At 41.5% G+C, this 25,529-nt stretch overlaps 1 protein-coding gene across 1 annotated transcript in view; it reads right to left on the bottom strand.

The window, feature by feature from the left end:
• Positions 1 to 25,529, bottom strand: part of LOC139394468 (zinc finger protein 239-like) — a 133,352-nt gene that overhangs the window by 11,996 nt on the left and 95,827 nt on the right. The window contains exons 1-2 of the mRNA XM_071142538.1: positions 23,694 to 24,344; positions 13,826 to 15,639 (exon numbers count right to left, since the gene is read on the bottom strand). Coding sequence (XP_070998639.1) covers positions 14,765 to 15,639; positions 23,694 to 24,126 — 1,308 coding nt within the window. The 5' untranslated portion in view covers positions 24,127 to 24,344 and the 3' untranslated portion in view covers positions 13,826 to 14,764. Of the gene's footprint in view, positions 15,640 to 23,693 lie in introns of the transcript that reaches the window.

Genomic DNA, 25,529 nt, shown 5'->3' with positions numbered 1-25,529 from the left:
TATGGACCAATAACATCTGTTACAACATGTGTATGGACCAATAACATCTGCTACAACATGTGTATGGACCAATAACATCTGTTACAACATGTGTATGGACCAATAACATCTGCTACAACATGTGTATGGACCAATAACATCTGTTACAACATGTGTATGGACCAATAACATCTGCTACAGCATGTGTATGGACCAATAACATCTGCTACAACATGTGTATGGACCAATAACATCTGCTACAACATGTGTATGGACCAATAACATCTGCTACAACATGTGTATGGACCAATAACATCTGTTACAACATGTGTATGGACCAATAACATCTGCTACAACATGTGTATGGACCAATAACATCTGCTACAACATGTGTATGGACCAATAACATCTGCTACAACATGTGTATGGACCAATAACATCTGCTACAACATGTGTATGGACCAATAACATCTGCTACAACATGTGTATGGACCAATAACATCTGTTACAACATGTGTATGGACCAATAACATCTGTTACAACATGTGTATGGACCAATAACATCTGCTACAACATGTGTATGGACCAATAACATCTGTTACAGCATGTGTATGGACCAATAACATCTGCTACAACATGTGTATGGACCAATAACATCTGCTACAACGTGTGTATGGACCAATAACATCTGCTACAACATGTGTATGGACCAATAACATCTGCTACAACATGTGTATGGACCAATAACATCTGTTACAACATGTGTATGGACCAATAACATCTGCTACAACGTGTGTATGGACCAATAACATCTGCTACAACATGTGTATGGACCAATAACATCTGTTACAACATGTGTATGGACCAATAACATCTGCTACAACATGTGTATGGATCAATAACATCTGCTACAACATGTGTATGGACCAATAATATCTGCTACAACATGTGTATGGACCAATAACATCTGTTACAACATGTGTATGGACCAATAACATCTGCTACAACATGTGTATGGATCAATAACATCTGCTACAACATGTGTATGGATCAATAACATCTGCTACAACGTGTGTATGGACCAATAACATCTGCTACAACATGTGTATGGACCAATAACATCTGCTACAACATGTGTATGGACCAATAACATCTGCTAACCATGTGTATGGACCAATAACATCTGTTAAATATGTGCATGGACCAATAACATCTGCTAAATATGTGCATGGACCAATAACATCTGCTAAATATGTGTATGGACCAATAACATCTGCTAAATATGTGACCAATAACATCTGCTAAATATGTGTATGGACCAATAACATCTGCTAAATATGTGTATGGACCAATAACATCTGCTAAATATGGACCAATAACATCTGCTAAATATGGACCAATAACATCTGCTAAATATGTGCATGTGACCAATACAATTTGATTTGTATTTAAGCGTTTTCTTATTTATTCAGTCAACTAGACAGATAACTTTAAAATAATCATTTAGCTCCATACTCTAGGTCTATACTGATCCTACATGTAACAGACTAGGTCTATACTGATCCTACATGTAACAGACTAGGTCTATACTGATCCTACATGTAACAGACTAGGTCTATACTGATCCTACATGGTGTAACAATACATCATGTATATAATGAACAGACTAGGTCTATTCTGCTCCTACATGGTGTAACAATACATCATGTAGATGTATATAATGAACAGACTAGGTCTATACTGCTCCTACATGGTGTAACAATACATCATGTTGATGTATATAATGAACAGACTAGGTCTATACTGCTCCTACATGGTGTAACAATACATCATGTAGATGTATATAATGAACAGACTAGGTCTATACTGCTCCTACATGGTGTAACAATACATCATGTAGATGTATATAATGAACAGACTAGGTCTATACTGCTCCTACATGGTGTAACAATACATCATGTAGATGTATATAATGAACAGACTAGGTCTATACTGCTCCTACATGGTGTAACAATACATCAGTACACTACCGTTCAAAAGTTTGGGGTCACTTAGAAATGTCCTTGTTTTTGAAAGAAAAGCAATTTTTTTCGGGCCATTAAAACAACATCAAATTGTAGCTGGAAATGGCAGATTTTTAATGGAATATCTACAAAGGCATACAGAGGCCCATTATCAGCAACCATCACTCCTGTGTTCCAATGGCACGTTGTGTCAGCTAATCCAAGTTTATCATTTTAAAAGGCTAATTGATCATTAGAAAACTCTTCTGCAATTATGTTAGCACAGCTGAAAATTGTTGTTCTGATTAAAGAAGCAATAAAACGGGCCTTCTTTAGACTTGTTGAGTATCTGGAGCATCAGCATGTTAGATTACAGGCTCAAAATGGCCAGAAGCAAAGACCTTTCTTCTGAAACTCGTCAGTCTATTCTTGATCTGAGAAATGAATGCTATTTCATGCGAGAATTTGCCAAGAAACTGAAGATCTTATACAACACTGTGTACTACTCCCTTCACAGGACAGAGCAAACTGTCTCCAACCAGAATAGAAAGAGGAGTGGGAGGCCCCAGTGCACAACTGAGCAAGAGGACAAGTACCTTAGAGTGTCTAGTTTGAGAAACTGACGCCTCACAAGTCCTCGACTGGCAGCTTCATTAAATAGTACCCGCAAAACACCCGTTTCAATGTCAACAGTGAAGAGGCGACTCCAGGATGCTGGCCTTCTAGGCAGAGTTCCTCTGTCCAGTCTCAACGTCAACAGTGAAGAGGCGACTCCAGGATGCTGGCCTTCTAGGCAGAGTTCCTCTGTCCAGTGTCTGTGTTATTTTAACCATCTTTTATTTTTTATTGGTCAGTCTGAGATATGGCTTTTTTCTTTGCAACTCAAATGTTGCACATTTCAGACATGGATCCATGTAATGCGCTTTTCAGGGGAAAAAAAAGTAATAATCGCTATGAAAATTACAACTGTAATATTTACAACAAACATGAAGATTAAAACTATAGAATAACAAACTGAAGGACTAATGAGCATCCTAAGGAAATGACATTGATTAAAATAGTAAGAACAGGATGTAATATCCAACCAGAAATATAAGCTTGTTTTACTACAATGTTAGTAAACAATATAATTGTACCAAAAAAATTGTCAAGTTAGTTGAAAATGTCACATGTAAAATATGAAATATCAAAACCAAATGTTCCCCCCTTTGTTATAATAATTAACATAGTGAGGCATGGGATGGAATAATAACATGTAAATGTTACCCCCTTTGTTAATATGTAGTGGCAATACTTCACTTAATGGTGAGGAATGGAATAATAAAACATGTATATTTTGTCAGGCTGAATGTTTGAAATATGAGGTGATTTGAGTCATGCTTCTTCAGTAGTGGAATAAAGACAATTAGCGCTTGAATGTTGTCAAGAAATACTGGAGTGATGTAGGATTGTCAATCAAATTGTTCATAGACCAATTGTTGATAGTCCATGTGTATAGGCTGCAAGTACGTTGAAATTAAGTTGTTTTCAAATCGCTGAGCACAACCACCCGAAGAAGACGTCTTTTCAACCAAAACCGACCATATTGGATGTCAGGAATGGTCTTATTGTCAACGTCTTTTTAACGACATTTTGCCATTGTTAATAAGACTTTGTTCTTAACTGACTTGCCTAGTTAAATAAAAGGTTACATTACTACAATGTTAAAACATTGTACATTGTGACATCATTAGAACACTCCTACTACAATGTTAAAACATTGTACATTGTGACATCATTCAAATACTCCTGTGATTTTAAAACATTCTACATTGTGACATCATTAAAATACTCCTACTACAATGTTAAAACATTCTACATTGTGACATCATTTCATTGATTTCATGAAACAACTCCTTCATAAATGTATTTTCTGATGTTTAAATCACAGATCTTTTATCAGAGTATCTCTTCCAACATTGATGACAGCCATGAGGTTTCTCTCCTGTGTGTTCTCTGGTGTGTAGTCAGACTGCTAGATGTAACAAAACTGTTCCCACATTGATCACAGCTATAAGGTTTCTCTCCTGTGTGTTCTCAGGTGTGTAGTCAGATGGCTAGATGTAACAAAACTGTTCCCACATTGATCACAGCTATAAGGTTTCTCTCCTGTGTGTATTCTCAGGTGTGCTACCAGGTTGCCTGCATGAGCAAAACACTTTCCACATTGATTACAGCTATAAGGTTTCTCTCCTGTGTGTGTTCTCTGGTGAATAGTCAGATTGCTGGATGTAACAAAACTCTTCCCACATTGATTACAGCTATAAGGTTTCTCTCCTGTGTGTGTTCTCTGGTGAATAGTCAGATTGCTGGATGTAACAAAACTCTTCCCACATTGATTACAGCCATGAGGTTTCTCTCCTGTGTGTGTTCTCTGGTGAATAGTCAGATTGCTAGATGTAGTAAAACTCCTCCCACATTGATCACAGCTATGAGGTTTCTCTCCCGTGTGAATTCTCTGGTGTGATTGTAATGTATATAATTTGGAAAATGTCTTCCCACATTGATCACAGCTATAAGGTTTCTCTCCTGTGTGTGTTCTCTGGTGAATAGTCAGATGACTAGATGTTGTAAAACTCTTCCCACATTGATCACAGCTATGGGGTTTCTCTCCAGTGTGAATTCTCTGGTGTGATTGTAATGTATATAGTTTTGAAAAGGTCTTCCCACAGTCAGAGCAGCTATAAGGTTTATTTCCTGTGTGTGTTCTCTGGTGTGTTTTCAGGCTGCTTGGAGCATTAAAACTCTTCCCACATTGATCACAGCTATTACGTTTCTCTCCTGTATGGATTCTCTGATGTCTTTTGAGCTCTGCTGAAGAGGTGAATCTCTTCCAACAGTCAGAGCAGCAGTGAGATGTCTCTTCTGTGTGAAATCTCTGGTGCACTTTCAGTGAACCTGATATTGAGTAACTCTTCCCACGGTCAGAGCAGTGGAGAGATTTCTTCCCTGTGGGTTTCCGCTTGAGATGTTCTGATGTGGAGAGATTCTTGTCTGCCTCGTCAGCTTCATGAGGTTGTTGAGGCTCCCCAGTGGATCCACGATTGTCACGTCTCTCTCCTGTGTGAACAACAAGTCAAACAGATGGTTAAAAAGGCCCACAACAACAGAAATCCACTGTTTCTTTTTTTTAGCTAAAAAGGTGATTCCCATGACGTGGTACAACAATTTACGTTCTTAATGAATGTTTAAATGCTTTTACAAACTTATTTGACAATCAGTGAACAACAGTCACATTTTGTCTTGTTTTTTTTCTCACTTTAGTTGTAAAGTTGATGATTCTAGAATATCTATATGGGCCATTTTCTGTGTTTGCTCAAATTTGCCACACGAGGACGATGTGCAATTTAGTTGACGAAACTTCTCCCCGCTGAAGAAGAAACCACTAGTTATGGATGTAGAGATAGGGTATATCTACGTTGAGAAAAAATGGTGAGTGACGATTGTAGTTTTCCACAATGTATTCTGAATATTACCACACATTATCAGCGCAAGATCAGGATGCTGCTGAAGGAAACTCACATTAAGCTCTGTGTCTATTCACTAATTCACCACCATGGGGGAAAACTCAGGGGAGTTCTCATAGGCTGACAGCAAAAATAGCCTCCATTTACAGGTTGAATACGAGTGCATTTTCACACTAGTTTTGGATTCTATTGTAAGGCTCGTTTGTCCTGATTAATATAATGTTTAAGCAGTTTATACTTTAAAAAAAAACATTGTAATACATTTTAGAATAAGGCTGTAACAAATGTGGGAAAAAAGTCAAGGGGCCTGAATACTTTCCGAAGGCACTGTACACTGAATATGGAAAACATGACATACACTGACCAGGTGGATCCAGGTGAATCAGAGGTGAAAGGTGAAAGGTTAAGAGTTGACCCTGAACTGACAACCAATTAGCTAAATAAAAACAACCCCAATAAAAAGCTGTTTCAGATCTATTTGTTTTGCATCAATGGGCTGCATCTCAATCCACCAATCATCTGTCTTCTCACATAAACGTCTGTAGCGCCCGAACAGCTTGGGCCTAAACACTGATACTGAAACCACCTCTGTGGAAAGGCAAGTCTCTCATACAAAAAACACACATACAGTACCAGTCAAATGTTTTGGACACGCCTACTCATTCAAAGGTTTTTACTAGATTTCTACATTGTAGAAATGTCTTGTTTTAAATGCTAGGAATCTTAGCGCAGTAGACATGCTCATGTTATTTATATTAGTGAGCTGCACACAGTGGACTTCCTACTAGGGCTAGGGTTAGGGTTAGGGGTTAGGGTTAGGGGTTATGGGTTAGGGGTTAGGGTTAGGGGTTAGGGTTAGGGTTAGGTCAGGGTTAAATCTTTATTTTCTACATTGTAGAAATAATAGTGAAGACAAAATGAAATAGCACATGTGGAATCATGTAGTAACCAAAAGAAATGTGTTGAAACAAATCAAAGTATGTTATATTATAATATATTATTATATTATTATTCTTCAAAGTATTTATAATATTAATAAATAAATTGTCAAAGCACTATAATTAACAGGTGTGCCTTTTTAAAAGTTAATTTATTTCATTTCTTTCCTTCTTAATGCTTTTGAGCCAATCAGTTGTGATGTGACAAGCTAGGGTTGGTATACAGGACACAGCCCTATTTGGTAAAAGACCAAGTCCATATTATGGCAAGAACATCTCAAATAAGCAAAGAGAAATGACAGTCCATCATTACTTTAAGACATGAAGGTCAGTCAATGCAGAAAATGTCAAGTTTCTTCAAGTACAGTTGCAAAAACCATCAAGCGCTATGATGAAACTGGCTCTCATGAGGACCACCACAGGAAAGGAAGACCCAGAGTTAGCTCTGCTGCAGAGGACAAGTTCATTAGAGTTACCAGCCTCAGAAACTGCAGCCCAAATAAATGCTTCACAGAGTTCAAGTAACAGACACATCTCAACATCAACTGTTCAGAGGAGACTGTTTGAATCAGGCCTTCATGGTCAAATTGCTGCAAAGAAACCACTAATAAGGGACACCAATAAAGAAACTTGCTTGTACCAAGAAACACGAGCAATGGACATTAGACCGGTGGAAATCTGTATTTTGGTCTGATGAGTCCAAATTTGATATTTTTGGTTCCAACCCCCGTGTCTTTGTGAGACGCAGAGTAGGTGAACGGATGACCTCCACATGTCTGGTTCTCACTGTGAAGCATGGAGGAGGAGGTGTGATGGTGTGGGGGTGCTTTTTTTTTAAATTTTTTTTATTTTACCTTTATTTAACCAGGCAAGTCAGTTAAGAACAAATTCTTATTTTCAATGACGGCCTGGGAACAGTGGGTTAACTGCCTGTTCAGGGGCAGAACAACAGATTTTTACCTTGTCAGCTCAGGGGTTTGAACTCGCAACCTTCCGGTTACTAGTCTAACGCTCTAACCACTAGGCTACCCTGCCGCCCCGGCTTTGCTGGTGACTGTCTGGGATTTATTTAGAATTCAAGGCACACTTAACCAGCATGGCTACCAGAGCATTCTGCAGCGATACACCATCTCATCTGGTTTGCACTTAGACTATCATTTGTTATTCAACAGGACAATGACCTAACACACCTCCAGGCTTGGTAAGGGCTATTTGACCAAGAAGGAGAGTGATGGAGTACTGCATCAGATGGCCTCCACAATCACCCGACCTCAACCCAATTGAGATGGTTTGGGATGAGTTGGACGGCAGAGTGAAGGAAAAGCAGCCAACAAGTGCTCAGCATATGTGGGAACTCCTTAAAGACTGTTGGAAAAGCATTCCAGGTGAAGCTGGTTGAGAGAATGCCAAGAGTGTGCAAAGCTGTCATCGAGGCAGAGTGGCTACATTGAAGAATAACACTAACACTTTGGTTACAACATGATTCCATGATTTATTTCATAGTTTTGATGTCTTCACTGTTATTCTACAACATAGAAAATAGAAAATAGAAACATAGAAAATAGTAAAAATAAAATAAAAACTTGAGGCGGTAGTAGGAAGTCCACTGTGTGCAGTTCACCCTGCACTAACATAAATAACATGAGCATGTCTACTTCGCTAAGCATCCCAGTAAAGCAATTAAAACAATCAAGCATCCCAGAAGTGCTAAAATAGCCCACGTTAACATACAGTGGGGAGAAAATGCAAAACCGGCAGTGTTTCCTACTTACAAAGCATGTAGAGGTCTGTAATTTTTACTTAAGTCATGCAATAAAATGCAAATTAATTACTTAAAAATCATACGTGATTTTCTGGATTTTTATTTTAGATTCCATCTCTCACAGTTGAAGTGTACCTATGATAAAAAATTACAGACCTCTACATGCTTTGTAAGTGGGAAAACCCGCAAAATCGGCAGTGTATCAAATACTTGTTCTCCCCACTGTATGTAGCTTAAAAAACAACAATACTTTGCTTGTAACAGTTGACATTCATATTCTGACTATCTCTGAAACTCACTTAGATAACACCTTTGATGATACAGTGGTAGCAATACATGGTTATAACAGCTACAGAAAAGACAGAATTTCCAAAGGTGGAGGTGTGGCTGTTTTATATTCAGAACCACATTCCTGTAACGCTTAGAGATGATCTCATGTGAAATGAAGTAATATGGCTACAGGTTAATCTGCCTCACCTGAAGCCCATTCTGGTGGGAAGTTGCTATAGACCAAGTGCTAACAGTCAGTATCTGGATAATATGTGTGAAATGCTTGATAATGTATCTGATATCAACAGAGGTATATTTTCTGGGAGATGTAAATATTGACTGTCTTTCATCAGGCTGCTCACTCAAGAAAAAGCTTCAAACTGTAACCAGTAACTGTAAGCCGGTTCAGGTTATCAGACAACCTACCAGCATTGTTACAAACAGCCCAATATAGTGTATAAGTGGTCAGGCTGGGCCTAATATAGTGTATAAGAGGTCAGGCTGGGCCTAATATAGTGTATAAGAGGTCAGGCTGGGCCTACTATAGTGTATAAGAGGTCAGGCTGGGCCTAATATAGTGTATAAGTGGTCAGGCTGGGCCTAATATAGTGTATCAGAGGTCAGGCTGGGCCTAATATAGTGTATAAGAGGTCAGGCTGGGCCTAATATAGTGTATAAGAGGTCAGGCTGGGCCTAATATAGTGTATAAGAGGTCAGGCTGGGCCTAATATAGTGTATAAGAGGTCAGGCTGGGCCTAATATAGTGTATAAGAGGTCAGGCTGGGCCTAATATAGTGTATAAGAGGTCAGGCTGGGCCTAATATAGTGTATAAGAGGTCAGGCTGGGCCTAATATAGTGTATAAGAGGTTATTCAAGTGATTCATATGTTGTTGATGTGAATAATATTTGTTGGTCCGTGGTGTGTAATGAGGAGCAACCAGATACTGCTGGTCTGTGGTGTGTAATGAGGAGCAACCAGATGCTGCTGGTCTGTGGTGTGTAATGAGAAACAACCAGACACTGCTGGTCTGTGGTCTGTAATGAGGAGCAACCAGACGCTGCTGGTCTGTGGTGTGTGATGAGGAGCAACCAGACACTGCTGGTCTGTGCTGTGTAATGAGGAGCAACCAGACGCTGCTGGTCTGTGGTGTGTAATGAGGAGCAACCAGACACTGCTGGTCTGTGGTGCAATGACTCATCAACAGCTCTTACAACTTGACCTCCACTAGAGTCAGTGGGGGGGGGGGGGGGGGGGGGGGGGGGGGGGGGGTTGGCTGAGGGTTGGCTGAATATTATACAATGACTTATCAACAGTTCTAACAATTTGACCTCCACAGGAAATCTACACTGGTAGCTATAGAGAGACCCATATAATATATCACCATTGATTCCTGAAGAATAGAGCTTATAAACGACTCATGTTTCAACTGTCTCACCCCATCAGAAACCAATATATACGCCTGTATGACACCACTGTTTGTAAACAAACACTGTATAGCTTCAAAAGTAGGTTAAAACTCTCATTATGACCTCATGAATGAATTCTAGAATATACTATATATTCTAGAAACCTGGTTAAACGATCATTATGACCTCACGGATTAATTCTAGAATGGCCAGTCCTTGTATTCATAGTGAATTCAGGGGGAGGCCCTGAGCTGAACTCAAACCTGGGTCCAGTGACTGTCAAGTCAACACCTTTTAACTGTTACGCCAAGATGTCTGAACTTCTTGATGAGGTCGCTAGGTGTTGGGTTATGGTTTCTACAATATCGTTCTCTATGAATTTGAGAGTGGTTACACTTCTCCTTCCCCCATCCCTCGGCTGTTAACCAAGTCTCTGGGCAGCCATTTTGTTGCTGTTTAAATCCGAGGTTGCCCCTTTAAAAAAAAGCCACAATCAACCAATCTTGGTTGTGGTAATAAGATGATGGATGGGGCTGGAGAAATGTAACTACTCTCAAATTCATAGACAGACCGATGGATGCAAGGACTGACCATCCATGATATCAACATTATAGTTTTAACCATGTTGAGGCGAAACAGTGTTGATTTACATTGTTTCTTAACATTGGAGTAAAAAAAGCTTATTTGGGTTCTGATGGGGTACAACAGTTGAACTAAGCTCATGAGGCATGTGTTATATTCTTCAAGAATCAATGGCTATAAATTAATAATTTACAAGTAATAATATAAATGTAGCATTTGCAGATTTCCGCTTTAACACCAAACATCAGTTCAACAACTGCAGAGTTTGTGCCTGTTTTTAAAACAGTACTTACTAGTGTTAATCGAGGAACGGTTTCTCAAAACCATCTTACTGCTAACTTCATCGTTAGAACCATTGGATGCCTTAAAATGCCTTTGGGAAACCGGGCCCAGATATTCAGTTTCCTCCTCCTCCTTTTTCAATGTGACAGTCATCTCCCCCTCCTCCCCTGCATCCTCCTCTTTCTCTTCCTCCTCTTCTTTTACTGTAACATCCTCCTTCTCTTTCACTCTGAACGAGTCTTCCTCTTCTTTCACAGTAACGTCTTTCTCTTCTTCTTTAACAGTAACAGCCTCACCCTCCACTTGTTTTTGTATTTTAACAGCCTCCTCTTCCTCTTTCATGAGACCCTCTTCCTCCGTCCAGCAGACCTCCTCTTCTTTATCAGGAGGAGAGTAGTTTAGTGAACTCATTGTCGGAGATGTTAGCTAGCTAGGCTAATGCTAACTTAACCAGCCAGCTAGAAGACCAATAATAACAACGCCGTAAATGGGATAACTAACAAGACGACAGAAGTGTGTTTAAAACCTAGTGGCTAATAAACACTAAAGCGTCTAAAGATCTTTATTGGTTCGTCTATTTTGTCTAGCAAGCTACCGAGGTGTCTGACTAACTGTTGCTGCTGCTGAAAGAAGCGTTCCGTCCACTAGATTATACGTCACACCAACAGCATCGCCTTAAAGTTTCAGACCGCCATCTGCTGACTGGAGTGGGTAACGCAGTTGAGAGAAATTAATATTTTATTTTCAGAAAAAAAAAGTTAAACGGTAGGAAGTTTTTTCTTTATCACCTTTCTTTATCACCTGGAAGCAATGAGCCCAATCAGTCCTCCATGACAAACAAAATCGTAAACAACAGCGTAGGCGCATAAGTGCTTAGTTTTAGGGTTATGCTCAGGTTAAACAAATTGATACTTCATAGTTCAAAAGTCTTATTCCTGAAGACTGTAAAATATGACAGAAATTTGTATCTTTTAGGCCTAAAGATATAACAGGGCGTTAGGGTAGCCTAGTGGTTAGAGCGTTGGACTAGTAACCGGAAGGAATCGTTTTATTATCTGTAGTAGAAAGCGATGGTTTAGAAGAAGCCTAAATAAAACTCATAGTTAAACAAAACATCCATTTATGTCCAGCTATGTCTATATCTAACATTATCCTGCAATGGATGTTACAATTGGTAATACTACGTCTGTCTTCTTCTGATGCCTCTTAAGCAGGTTGATGTTTATTGTCATGAGTCTCGTCTTGTCGGCAGAACTGACAGATTTCCGCTAGACGGACCAGCTGGAGTAAAAATGTGCGATATTGTAAAAATGCATGAAAAAACAAATGTAATGTTAGGATTAGGCATTAGGGTTAATAGTATGGTTAAGGTTAGGGTTATTTAAGGTAAGGATTAGGCATTAGGGTTAGCAGTGTGGTTAAGGTTAGGCATTAGGGTTAGCAGTATGGTTAAGGTTAGGCATTAGGGTTAGCAGTGTGGTTAAGGTTAGGCATTAGGGTTAGCAGTGTGGTTAAGGTTAGGCATTAGGGTTAGCAGTATGGTTAAGGTAATTTAATGTTAGGGTTAGCAGTGTGGTTAAGGTTTGGGGTATTTAAGGTAAGGGTTGGGCATTAGGGTCAGCAGTATGGTTAAGGTTAGGCATTAGGGTTAGCAGTATGGTTAAGGTTAGGTTTCAAATCAGATTTTTGGTACTAACCTGTGGTCTTCAGGGGAGGATAATCTAAAAGTAATCAGATTACTTAATGATTACAATTCTGGATAGGTAACTAGTAACTAACAGATTACATTTAGAAAGTAACCTATCCAACCCAGGATACAGTATAAAGGTCTCTCCATGGTTGGGAGACGGACATTTAAGATGATCAACACTCTCTTTATATTACTGACTTGTTGACTGATTGATCCATTCATCCTTCCAACCCTCCTCAGCCTTCCTCTCCTCTGAAGACCCAGTGAGGGCGGAGCTCAGTCAGAGAGCTGTTGAGGGACTGGTTAGGAAGGACACTTCAACAGCCAGAGAGGTGAGAGGACACACATGGTTTAGATGGTAAATATTTATGTCCCCTTAGTGGTTCATCACATCAGCAAAGGGGAATATGTTCCATCATCCATGTTTATTTACATTAGTACAAATTGTCCACTGATATTGGTGTAATTTCTCACCCCTTCTGGCTGTATGAAAGTTAATTTCCCATCAGGCACATGCATTTGTTCTTTGATATTATGAAGGTCATTTGTGTCAAATGTACTTTTCCCCCCTCATTCACCCCATCTCTTTACATTGTTTATGCATATTCAGTGGCCTGACTGATTGGACAAAACCGAGCGTAGATTGGACATCGGGCAGAGGCATTGGATAATAAAAACTATCTTTTGTCAGGCAGAATGTTTGAAATATGAGGTGATTCGAGTCATGCTTCTTCAGTAGTGGAATAAAGACAATTAGCACTAGAATGTTGTAAAGAAAAATACTGGAGTGTCAGATGGTTAATAAAACTGTTCATTGTTAATAAAACTGTTCATTGTTAATAAAACTGTTCATTGTTAATAAAACTGTTCATTGTTAATAAAACTGTTCATTGTTAATAAAACAGTTAATTGTTAATAAAACTGTTCATTGTTAATAAAACTGTTAATTGTTAATAAAACTGTTCATTGTTAATAAAACTGGAGTGATGTCAGATTGTTAATAAAACTGGAGTGATGTCAGATTGTTAATAAAACTGTTAATTGTTAATAAAACTGGAGTGATGTCAGATTGTTAATAAAACTGTTCATTGTTAATAAAACTGGAGTGATGTCAGATTGTTAATAAAACTGTTCATTGTTAATAAAACTGGAGTGATGTCAGATTGTTAATAAAACTGGAGTGATGTCAGATTGTTAATAAAACTGTTCATTGTTAATAAAACTGGAGTGATGTCAGATTGTTAATAAAACTGGAGTGATGTCAGATTGTTAATAAAACTGGAGTGATGTCAGATTGTTAATAAAACTGTTCATTGTTAATAAAACTGGAGTGGTCAGATTGTTAATAAAACTGGAGTGATGTCAGATTGTTAATAAAACTGTTCATTGTTAATAAAACTGTTCATTTACCGTTTTTTTATATATAAAAGCCTCCATGCTGCAAGTACGTTGAAACAACAACCTGCAAAAATACGTATTTTCAAAATAAATGTCATGAATTTAGATTGGATGTCAGAATAGTATTTCCTTGGTGTTGCTAGGTGGGATAGCCCCAATGTCAAAACACAGTTTTAACCTGTCCGAATCAATAACCAATTTCCAGAAACAACAAGAGGCAATAAATCACTGATATATCTATTAGGGTGGAAATCAGGCTGTACATGCTATTGATGCTAACAGAACTAAAAAAAAACACATGGAAATGGGAGATATCTTTTACCTCACTGGTTAGAGGACAACCTGCAGAAGACAGTCAGCTACATTTTGGAGTGATGCATTTAAATTTAGGGGTTGCTAAGCAAAGGAACACAACACTTATTTGTCATCACTCATATAACTATCACGTTGAAATCAATTGTGCCGAGAGAAGGAGATGAGGTTGCACTTCCTGTTAAAACTAACAGCTCAAAAACCACAAGGAATCTGGGAATAACGTGTACATCATTGGTTGGAGTACAATTTGTAGAAAACAGCTAGCTACATTTTGAAGTGTTGCATTTTGATTCAAGTGGGTCCCCGACGAGGTAAGTCTAACACAACACGACGTTAATCACATAAATAGTACTCTTTAATTTCAGACCCTGAATTTTTCCCCTGATGAAGCTCATATCCATATCATGCTGAAATCAATAGAACAGGGGGCAAATGTTTAGGGTTCTACATTATGACATCATTAAAATGCTCCTACTACAATGTTAAAACATTCTACATTGTGACATCATTAAAATACTCCTACTACAATGTTAAAACATTCTACATTGTGACATCATTAGAACACTCCTACTGCAATGTTAAAACATTCTACATTGTGACATTATTTCGTTGATATCATGAAACAAGTCCTTCATGTATGTACTTTCTGATGTTTTATCAGAGATCTTTTACCAGAGTAACTCTTCCCACATTGATCACAGCTATGAGGTTTCTCTCCTGTGTGTGTTCTCCGGTGTGCTATCAGGATATTTGCCTGAGTGAAACTCTTCCCACATTGATCACAGCTAAAAGGTTTCTCTCCTGTGTGTGTTCTCTGGTGCATAGTCAGACAGCTAGATGTAACAAAACTCTTCACACATTGATCACAGCTATAAGGTTTCTCTCCTGTGTGTGTTCTCAAATGTACCATCAGGTTGCTTGAGTGAGTAAACCTCTTCTCACATTGACTACAGCTATAAGGTTTCTCTCCTGTGTGTGTTCTCTCGTGAATAGTCAGCTGGCTAGATGAAGTAAAACTCTTCCCACATTGACTACAGCTATAAGGTCTATCTCCTGTGTGTGTTCTCTGATGTGTTTTCAGGCTGCTTGGAACATTAAAACTCTTTCCACATCGATCACAGCTATAAGGTTTCTCACCAGTGTGTATTCTCTGGTGTATAGTCAGACTGCTAGATGTAACAAATCTCTTCCCACATTGATCACAGCTATAAGGTTTCTCTCCTGTGTGTGTTTTCTGGTGTGCTTTCAGGCTGCTTGTAACACTAAAACTCTTCCCACATTGATCACAGCTATTAGGTTTCTCTCCCGTATGGATTCTCAGATGTCTTTTAAGGTCAGCTGAAGAGGTGAATCTCTTCCCACAGTCAGAGCAGTGGTGAGGTTTCTTTCCTGTGGGTTTCCGCTGGTGTTTGAGGTGTTCTGATGTGGAGAGACTCTTCTCTGTCTCTTCAGCATCATGCTGTTGTTGAGGCTCCCCAGAGGATCCACGATAGTCACGTCTCTCTCCTGTGTGAACAACAAAGTCAGACAGATGGTTAAAGGCCCACAACAGCAGTAATCCACTGTTTATTTTAACTAAAAAGTGATGAACATGATGTTGTGCACAAACTTGTTTAACAATTGTCTTAAGACAGAAGGAGCGGCAGGGTAGCCTAGAGCGTTGGACTAGTAACCGAAAGGTTGCAAGTTCATATCCCCGAGCTGACAAGGTACAAATCTGTCGTTCTGCCCCTGAACAGGCAGTTAACCCACTGTTCTTAGGCCGTCATTGAAAATAATAATTTGTTCTTAACTGACTTGCTTAAATAAAAAAGGAATTTTCTTCTTCGGTTTCTTTTTTTCTTCGGCAAGTTAAGGTTAAGTTAATCCCATCCTAATAGGGCTGTTTCCTGTTTCTCAAACTAGACATTTCTAATGTACCTGCCCACCCCAGTAAAACTAATCCCATCCTAATAGGGCTGTTTCCTGTTTCTCAAACTAGACATTTCTAATGTACCTGCCCACCCCAGTAAAACTAATCCCATCCTAATAGGGCTGTTTCCTGTTTCTCAAACTAGACATTTCTAATGTACCTGCCCACCCCAGTAAAACTAATCCTGTCTGAATAGGGCTGTTTCCTGTTTCTCAAACTAGACATTTCTAATGTACCTGACCACCCCAGTAAAACTAATCCTGTCTGAATAGGGCTGTTTCCTGTTTCTCAAACTAGACATTTCTAATGTACCTGCCCACCCCAGTAAAACTAATCCTGTCTGAATAGGGCTGTTTCCTGTTTCTCAAACTAGACATTTCTAATGTACCTGCCCACCCCAGTAAAACTAATCCCATTTGAATAGGGCTGTTTCCTGTTTCTCAAACTAGACATTTCTAATGTACCTGCCCACCCCAGTAAAACTAATCCTGTCTGAATAGGGCTGTTTCCTGTTTCTCAAACTAGACATTTCTAATGTACCTGACCACCCCAGTAAAACTAATCCCATCCTAATAGGGCTGTTTCCTGTTTCTCAAACTAGACATTTCTAATGTACCTGACCACCCCAGTAAAACTAATCCCATCCTAATAGGGCTGTTTCCTGTTTCTCAAACTAGACATTTCTAATGTACCTGACCACCCCAGTAAAACTAATCCCATCCTAATAGGGCTGTTTCCTGTTTCTCAAACTAGACATTTCTAATGTACCTGCCCACCCCAGTAAAACTAATCCTGTCTGAATAGGGCTGTTTCCTGTTTCTCAAACTAGACATTTCTAATGTACCTGACCACCCCAGTAAAACTAATCCTGTCTGAATAGGGCTGTTTCCTGTTTCTCAAACTAGACATTTCTAATGTACCTGACCACCCCAGTAAAACTAATCCTGTCTGAATAGGGCTGTTTCCTGTTTCTCAAACTAGACATTTCTAATGTACCTGACCACCCCAGTAAAACTAATTCTGTCTGAATAGGGCTGTTTCCTGTTTCTCAAACTAGACATTTCTAATGTACCTGCCCACCCCAGTAAAACTAATCCTGTCTGAATAGGGCTGTTTCCTGTTTCTCAAACTAGACATTTCTAATGTACCTGCCCACCCTAGTAAAACTAATCATATCCTAATAGGGCTGTTTCCTGTTTCTCAAACTAGACATTTCTAATGTACCTGACCACCCCAGTAAAACTAATCATATCCTAATAGGGCTGTTTCCTGTTTCTCAAACTAGACATTTCTAATGTACCTGCCCACCCCAGTAAAACTAATCATATCCTAATAGGGCTGTTTCCTGTTTCTCAAACTAGACATTTCTAATGTACCTGACCACCCCAGTAAAACTAATCATATCCTAATAGGGCTGTTTCCTGTTTCTCAAACTAGACATTTCTAATGTACCTGACCACCCCAGTAAAACTAATCCCATCCTAATAGGGCTGTTTCCTCATCTCTGCTGCTGCCTCCGCCGCATCCTGACCCAGTCTGTAATACCTACATGTTTCAAGCAAACCACCATAATCCCAGTTGGCACAAGAACCAAGCCAACTGGTTTAAATGGTTTAAATAGCACTCACATCTGCAGCCATGAAATGCTTTGAAAGGCTGGTAATGGCTCACATCAGCACCATCATCCCAGAAACCCTAGACCCACTCCAATTCACATACCGCCCCAACAGATCCACAGATGATTGCAATCTCTATTGCGCTCCACACTGCCCTTTCCCACCTGGACAAAAGGAACACCTATGTGAGAATGTTATTCATTGACTACAGCTCAGCGTCCAACACCATAGTCCTTCAAAGCTCATCACTAAGCTAAGGACCCGGGGGCGAGGGGCTCTCTGGGATCCATCCGTCTTGGATGGTTTGTGACCTGGCGGTTGAGAGCTTGGGCCGGTGGCCAACAGGAGCTTGGTGAGAGATCTGTCGACGTTCCCTTGGGCGGGGCGCTTGACCCTGGTTGCTCCTGTGTGTCGCTCTGGACGGGAGTCTGCAAGATGACTAAGTGTAATGTAAATGTTGAGCAGCTTGTTTTAATAATCAATTTCTTTAAAAAAAAATCATCTGCCATACTGATCCTCTACTTCCAAGTTCACCCACAACTGTATGGCAGCGCAACACTCCAACACCATCATTAAGCTGGCTGACAACCAGACGGTGGTAGGCCTGATCACAGATGATGATGAGACAGGCTATAGGGAGGAGGTCAGAGACCTGACAGTGTGGTGCCAGGATAACAACCTCTTCCTCAACGTGGGCAAGACAAAGGAGATGATCGTGGACTACAGGAAACGGAGGGCCGAACACGCCCCCCATTCACATTGACAAAACACACCAAGACAGTCGTGAAGAGGGCACAACAAAGCCTATCCCCCCCTCAGGAGACTGAAAAAAATTGGCATGGGTCCTCAGATCCGGCAGCTGCACCATCGAGGGCATCCTGAACGGTTGCATCACTACCTGGTATGGCAACTGCTCGGACTCCAACCGCAAGGCACTGCGTACGGCCCAGTACATCACTGGGGCCAAGATTCCTGCCATCCAGGACCTCTATACCAGGCGGTGTCAGAGGAAGGCTCCAAAAATGGTCAAAAGACTCCAGCCACCCAAGTGAGACAGTACTCTCTGCTACCGCACAGCAAGCAGTACCAGATTGCCAAGCCAAGGCTCCTGAACAGCTTCTACCCCCAAACCATAAGACCGCTGAACAGCTAATCAAAATGGCCACCCAGACTATTTACATTGACCCCCACCTTTTTTTCCCCCTTAACTCACTACACTCCACCCGCACACTCACCACACTCTACCTGCACACTGACCAGACTCTACCTGCACACTGATCAGACTCTACCTGCACACTGACCAGACTCTACCTGCACACTGACCAGACTCTACCTGCACACTCACCACACTCTACCTGCACACTGACCAGACTCTACCTGCACACTCACTACACTCTACCTGCACACTGACCAGACTCTACCTGCACACTCACTACACTCTACCTGCACACTGACCAGACTCTACCTGCACACTGACCAGACTCTACCTGCACACTGACCAGACTCTACCTGCACACTGACCAGACTCTACCTGCACACTGACCACTCTCTACCTGCACACTGATCAGACTCTACCTGCACACTCACCAGACTCTACCTGCACACTGACCAGACTCTACCTGCACACTGACCAGACTCTACCTGCACACTGACCAGACTCTACCCGCACACTGACCAGACTCTACCTGCACACTGACCAGACTCTACCTGCACACTGACCAGACTCTACCTGCACACTGACCAGACTCTACCCGCACACTGACCAGACTCTACCTGCACACTGACCAGACTCTACCTGCACACTGACCAGACTCTACCTGCACACTGACCAGACTCTACCTGCACACTGACCAGACTCTACCTGCACACTGACCAGACTCTACCTGCACACTGACCAGACTCTACCTGCACACTGACCAGACTCTACCTGCACACTCACCAGACTCTACCCGCACATCCACCACACACTGACCAGACTCTACCCATACACTCACCAGACTCTACCCGCACATCCACCACACACTGACCAGACTCTACCCATACACTCACCAGACTCTACCCGCACATCCACCACACACTGACCAGACTCTACCCATACACTCACTACACTCTACCTGCACACTGACCAGACTCTACCTGCACACTGACCAGACTCTACCCATACACTCACCAGACTCTACCTGCACACTGACCAGACTCTACCTGCACACTCACCAGACTCTACCTGCACACTCACCACTCTCTACCTGCACACTCACCAGACTCTACCTGCACACTCACCACTCTCTACCTGCACACTCACTACACTCTACCTGCACACTGACCAGACTCTACCTGCACACTGACCAGACTCTACCTGCACACTCACCAGACTCTACCTGCACACTGACCAGACTCTACCTGCACACTCACCAGACTCTACCTGCACACTCACCACTCTCTACCTGCACACTCACTACACTCTACCTGCACACTGACCAGACTCTACCTGCACACTGACCAGACTCTACCTGCACACTCACCACACTCTACCTGCACACTGACCAGACTCTACCTGCACACTCACCAGACTCTACCTGCACACTCACCACTCTCTACCTGCACACTGACCAGACTCTACCTGCACACTGACCAGATTCTACCTGCACACTCACCAGACTCTACCTGCACACTGACCAGACTCTACCTGCACACTCACCAGACTCTACCTGCACACTCACCACTCTCTACCTGCACACTCACTACACTCTACCTGCACACTGACCAGACTCTACCTGCACACTGACCAGACTCTACCTGCACACTCACCAGACTCTACCTGCACACTGACCAGACTCTACCTGCACACTCACCAGACTCTACCTGCACACTCACCACTCTCTACCTGCACACTCACTACACTCTACCTGCACACTGACCAGACTCTACCTGCACACTGACCAGACTCTACCCGCACACTGACCAGACTCTACCTGCACACTCACTACACTCTACCTGCACACTCACCACTCTCTACCTGCACACTCACTACACTCTACCTGCACACTCACCACTCTCTACCTGCACACTCACCACACTCTACCTGCACACTGACCAGACTCTACCTGCACACTGACCAGACTCTACCTGCACACTGACCAGACTCTACCTGCACACTGACCACTCTACCTGCACACTCACTACACTCTACCTGCACACTCACTACACTCTACCTGCACACTCACTACACTCTACCTGCACACTGACCAGACTCTACCTGCACACTGACCAGACTCTACCCATACACTGACCAGACTCTACCTGCACACTGACCAGACTCTACCTGCACACTGACCAGACTCTACCCATACACTGACCAGACTCTACCTGCACACTGACCAGACTCTACCTGCACACTGACCAGACTCTACCTGCACACTCACCAGACTCTACCTGCACACTGACCAGACTCTACCTGCACACTGACCAGACTCTACCTGCACACTCACCAGACTCTACCTGCACACTGACCAGACTCTACCTGCACACTGACCAGACTCTACCTGCACACTGACCAGACTCTACCTGCACACTCACCACTCTCTACCTGCACACTCACTACACTCTACCTGCACACTGACCAGACTCTACCTGCACACTCACCAGACTCTACCTGCACACTCACCACACTCTACCTGCACACTCACCACACTCTACCTGCACACTCTACCTGCACACTGCCCACACTCTACCTGCACACTGACCACACTCTACCTGCACACTCACCACACTCTACCTGCACACTCACCACACTCTACCTGCACACTGACCAGACTCTACCTGCACACTGACCAGACTCTACCTGCACACTCACTACACTCTACCTGCACACTCACTACACTCTGACCAGACTCTACCCATACACTCACCAAACTACCCGCACACTGACACTCCAACACTACTAGTGTTGCACAGGAATGTAACGGTAGCAAAACATTATGATACACTACATGACCAACAGGACACTTACATGACCAACGGGACACTACATGACCAACGGGACACTCACTACATGACCAACAGGACACTTACATGACCAACGGGACACTACATGACCAACAGGACACTCACTACATGACCAACGGGACACTCACTACATGACCAACAGGACACTTACATGACCAACGGGACACTACATGACCAACAGGACACTCACTACATGACCAACAGTATGTGGACACTACATGACCAACAGTATGTGGACACTACATGACCAACAGTATGTGGACACTACATGACCAACGGGACACTACATGACCAACAGGACACTCACTACATGACCAACAGTATGTGGACACTACATGACCAACAGTATGTGGACACCACATGACCAACAGTATGGGGACACTACATGACCAACAGTATGTGGACACCACATGACCAACAGTACGTGGACACTACATGACCAACAGTACGTGGACACTACATGACCAACAGTATGTGGACACCACATGACCAACAGTACGTGGACACTACATGACCAACAGTACGTGGACACTACATGACCAACAGTATGTGGACACCACATGACCAACAGTATATGGACACTACATGACCAACAGTATGTGGACACCACATGACCAACAGTATGGGGACACTGCATGACCAACAGTATGGGGACACTACATGACCAACAGTATGTGGACACTACATGACCAACAGTATGTGGACACTACATGACCAACAGTATGTGGACACTACATGACCAACAGTATGTGGACACTACATGACCAACAGTATGTGGACACAGTATGTGGGGAAAAAATTGGCAGAATATTATACAATTTGACAGCTGTAACAACTTGACCCCCACAGGAAATCTACACTGGCAGTTATAGAATATACTATATATCATAGGAACCTGGTAACACTATCATTATGACATCATGGATGAATTCTAGAATATACTATATATCCTAGAAACCTGGTTAAACTATCATTATGACATCATGGATGAATTCTAGAATATACTATATATCCTAGGAACCTGGTTAAACTATCATTATGACATCATGGACGAATTCTAGATTAAACTACATAGCCTAGAAACCTGGTTAAACTAACATTATGACCTCATAAATGAATTCTAGAATATACTATATATCCTAGACAATTTGACCCCCACAGGAAATCTCCACTGGCAGTTATAGAAATACACATTTACTATATAATTCTTGAAGAATATACCTTATAAATGCCTCAAAAATGTCAACAGTATTACCCTGTCAGAAACCAAAACATAAGCTCATATAACACCTCTGTTTGTAAACAAACACTGTATAGCCTCAAAATCCGTTCCAAACTTTCATTTTGACCTTCTGGATGTCATGTCTTAGTATATAGTAAATATATATAGTGAAGCGACTGTCAAGTCAACATCTTATAACTGTTACGCCAGATGTCTGAACTTCTTGATGAGGTCGCTAGTTGTTGGGTTAAGGTTTCTACAATATCATTCTCTATGAATTTGAGAGTGGTTACATTTCTCCAGACCCCATCCCTCAGCTGTTTGCCAAGTCTCTGTGCAGCCATTTTGTTGCTGTTTAAATACTAGGTTGCCCCTTTAAAAAAGTCACATCAACCAACCTGCAGTTCAAACAATAACAAAGCTGTCATTCCACCACTGTTTTGGTAATAAGATGGATGGGGCTGGAGAAATGTAACTACTCTCAAATTCATAGACAGACCTATGGATGCAAGGACTGACCATCCATGATATCAACATTATAGTTTTAACCATGTTGAGGAAATACAGTGTTGATTTACATTGTTTCTAAACATTGGAGTAAAAAAAGCTTATTTGGGTTCTGATGGGGTACAACAGTTGAACTAAGCTCATGAGGCATGTGATATATTCTTCAATAACTAATGGCTATAAATACATAATTTAAAAGTCACAATATGGATGTAGCAACTACAGATTTCCCCTTTAACACCACACATCAGTTCAACAATTGCAGAGTTTGTGCCTCTGTTTTTAAGACAGTACTTACTAGTGTTAGTCAGGGACCGGTTTCTCAAAACCATTTTACGGCTAAGTTCACCGTTAGAACCATTGGACGCTTTAAGTTGCCTTTGGGAAACCGGGCCCAGATATCCAGTTTCCTCCTCTTCTTCCTCCTCCTTTTTCGATGTGACAGTCATCTCTCCCTCCTCCTCTTTCACATCAAAAACTGCAGCCTCCTCTTTCTCTTCCTCTTCTTTTACTGTAACATCCTCCTCCTCTTTCACTCTGAACGCGTCTTCATCTACTGTCAATGTAACGTCTTTCTCTTCTTTCACTGTAACAGCTTCACCCTCTACTTGTTTTTGTATTGTGACATCCTCATCTTCCTTCTCCTCTTTCACAACAATGTTCAGCCACAGACCCTCTTTCTCCGTCCAGCAGATCTCTTCTTTAGAAGGAGAGTAGCTTAGTGAACTCATCGTCGGAGATGCTAGCTAGGTAGGCTAATGCTAACTTAACCAGCCCGCTAGCTGACCAAGCTTGAACAAAAACAACACCGTAAATAGGAAATTAAATTGGATAACATTTAATTGGATAACTAACTAGACGATATGAGTGGGTTTAAAACACGGTGGCTAATATACACTAAAGCGTCTAAAGAGCTTTATTGGTGCGTCTATTTTGTCTAACAAGCTACCTGTCTGACTAACTGTTGCTGCTGATGAAAGAAGCGTTCCGTCCACTACATTATACGTCACACCAGCAGCATCGCCTTAAATTCCCAGACCGCCATCTGCTGACTGGAGTGTGTAACGCAGTTGAGTAAAATGTATATCTTATTTTCAGACAAAATGCTAAAGCGCAGGAAGAAATTAGAAGAAATTAGTCAAGGAAGTGAATTCTCCGGAGGCATGCAGAGGCCAAATTGAGCTCCATTCCGCATTGCTGTGTGCTTCTGTGTGCTATGAATAGCTCTGCATTGACATGATTGGTTTAAGGTAGGTGGGGGCGGGGATACAACCTCACAAACTCAATTCCTTGACAACTTTCTTCACAACAGCTCTGCGCTGCTCTGCGAAGCACGAGAAGTATGACACTTTTGTTGGATAATATATCTATATATACCATATATATATATTGTTGGATATATATAAAGCTCCGCAGAACTGATCGATTTCCGCTAGACGTGACAGCTGCAGTCAAAATGTGCTATATTGTAAAATATCATGAAAACAAAAATGTAAAGTTAGACATTAGGGTTAGCAGTATGGTTAAGGTTAGCCATTAGGGTTAGCAGTATGGTTAAGGTTAGGCATTAGGGTTAGCAGTATGGTTAAGGTTAGGCATTAGGGTTAGCAGTATGGTTAAGGTTAGGCATTAGGGTTAGCAGTATGGTTAAAGTTGGGCATTAGGGTTAGCAGTATGGTTAAAGTTAGGCATTAGGGTTAGCAGTATGGTTAAAGTTAGGCATTAGGGTTAGCAGTATGGTTAAGGTTAGCAGTATGGTTAAGGTTAGGCATTAGGGTTAGCAGTATGGTTAAGGTTAGGCATTAGGGTTAGCAGTATGGTTAAAGTTGGGGTTATTTAAGGTTGGGGTTAGGCATTAGGGTTAGCAGTATGGTTAAGGTAAGGGTTAGCAGTATGGTTAAGGTAAGGGTTAGCAGTAATGGTTAAGGTAAGGGTTATTTAAGGTTGGGGTTAGGCATTAAGGTTAGCAGTATGGTTAAGGTAAGGGTTAGCAGTATGGTTAAGGTAAGGGTTAGGCATTAGGGTTAGCAGTATGGTTAAGGTAAGGGTTAGCAGTAATGGTTAAGGTAAGGGTTATTTAAGGTTGGGGTTAGGCATTAAGGTTAGCTGTAATGTTAAAGTTAAATCAGATTTT

The sequence above is a fragment of the Oncorhynchus clarkii genome, unplaced genomic scaffold (genome assembly GCF_045791955.1).
Source record: "Oncorhynchus clarkii lewisi isolate Uvic-CL-2024 unplaced genomic scaffold, UVic_Ocla_1.0 unplaced_contig_460_pilon_pilon, whole genome shotgun sequence".
NCBI classification, from domain to species: domain Eukaryota; kingdom Metazoa; phylum Chordata; class Actinopteri; order Salmoniformes; family Salmonidae; genus Oncorhynchus; species Oncorhynchus clarkii.
Note: the sequence above shows the minus strand (reverse complement) of the source record. Positions and strands in the feature narration are given on the sequence as shown.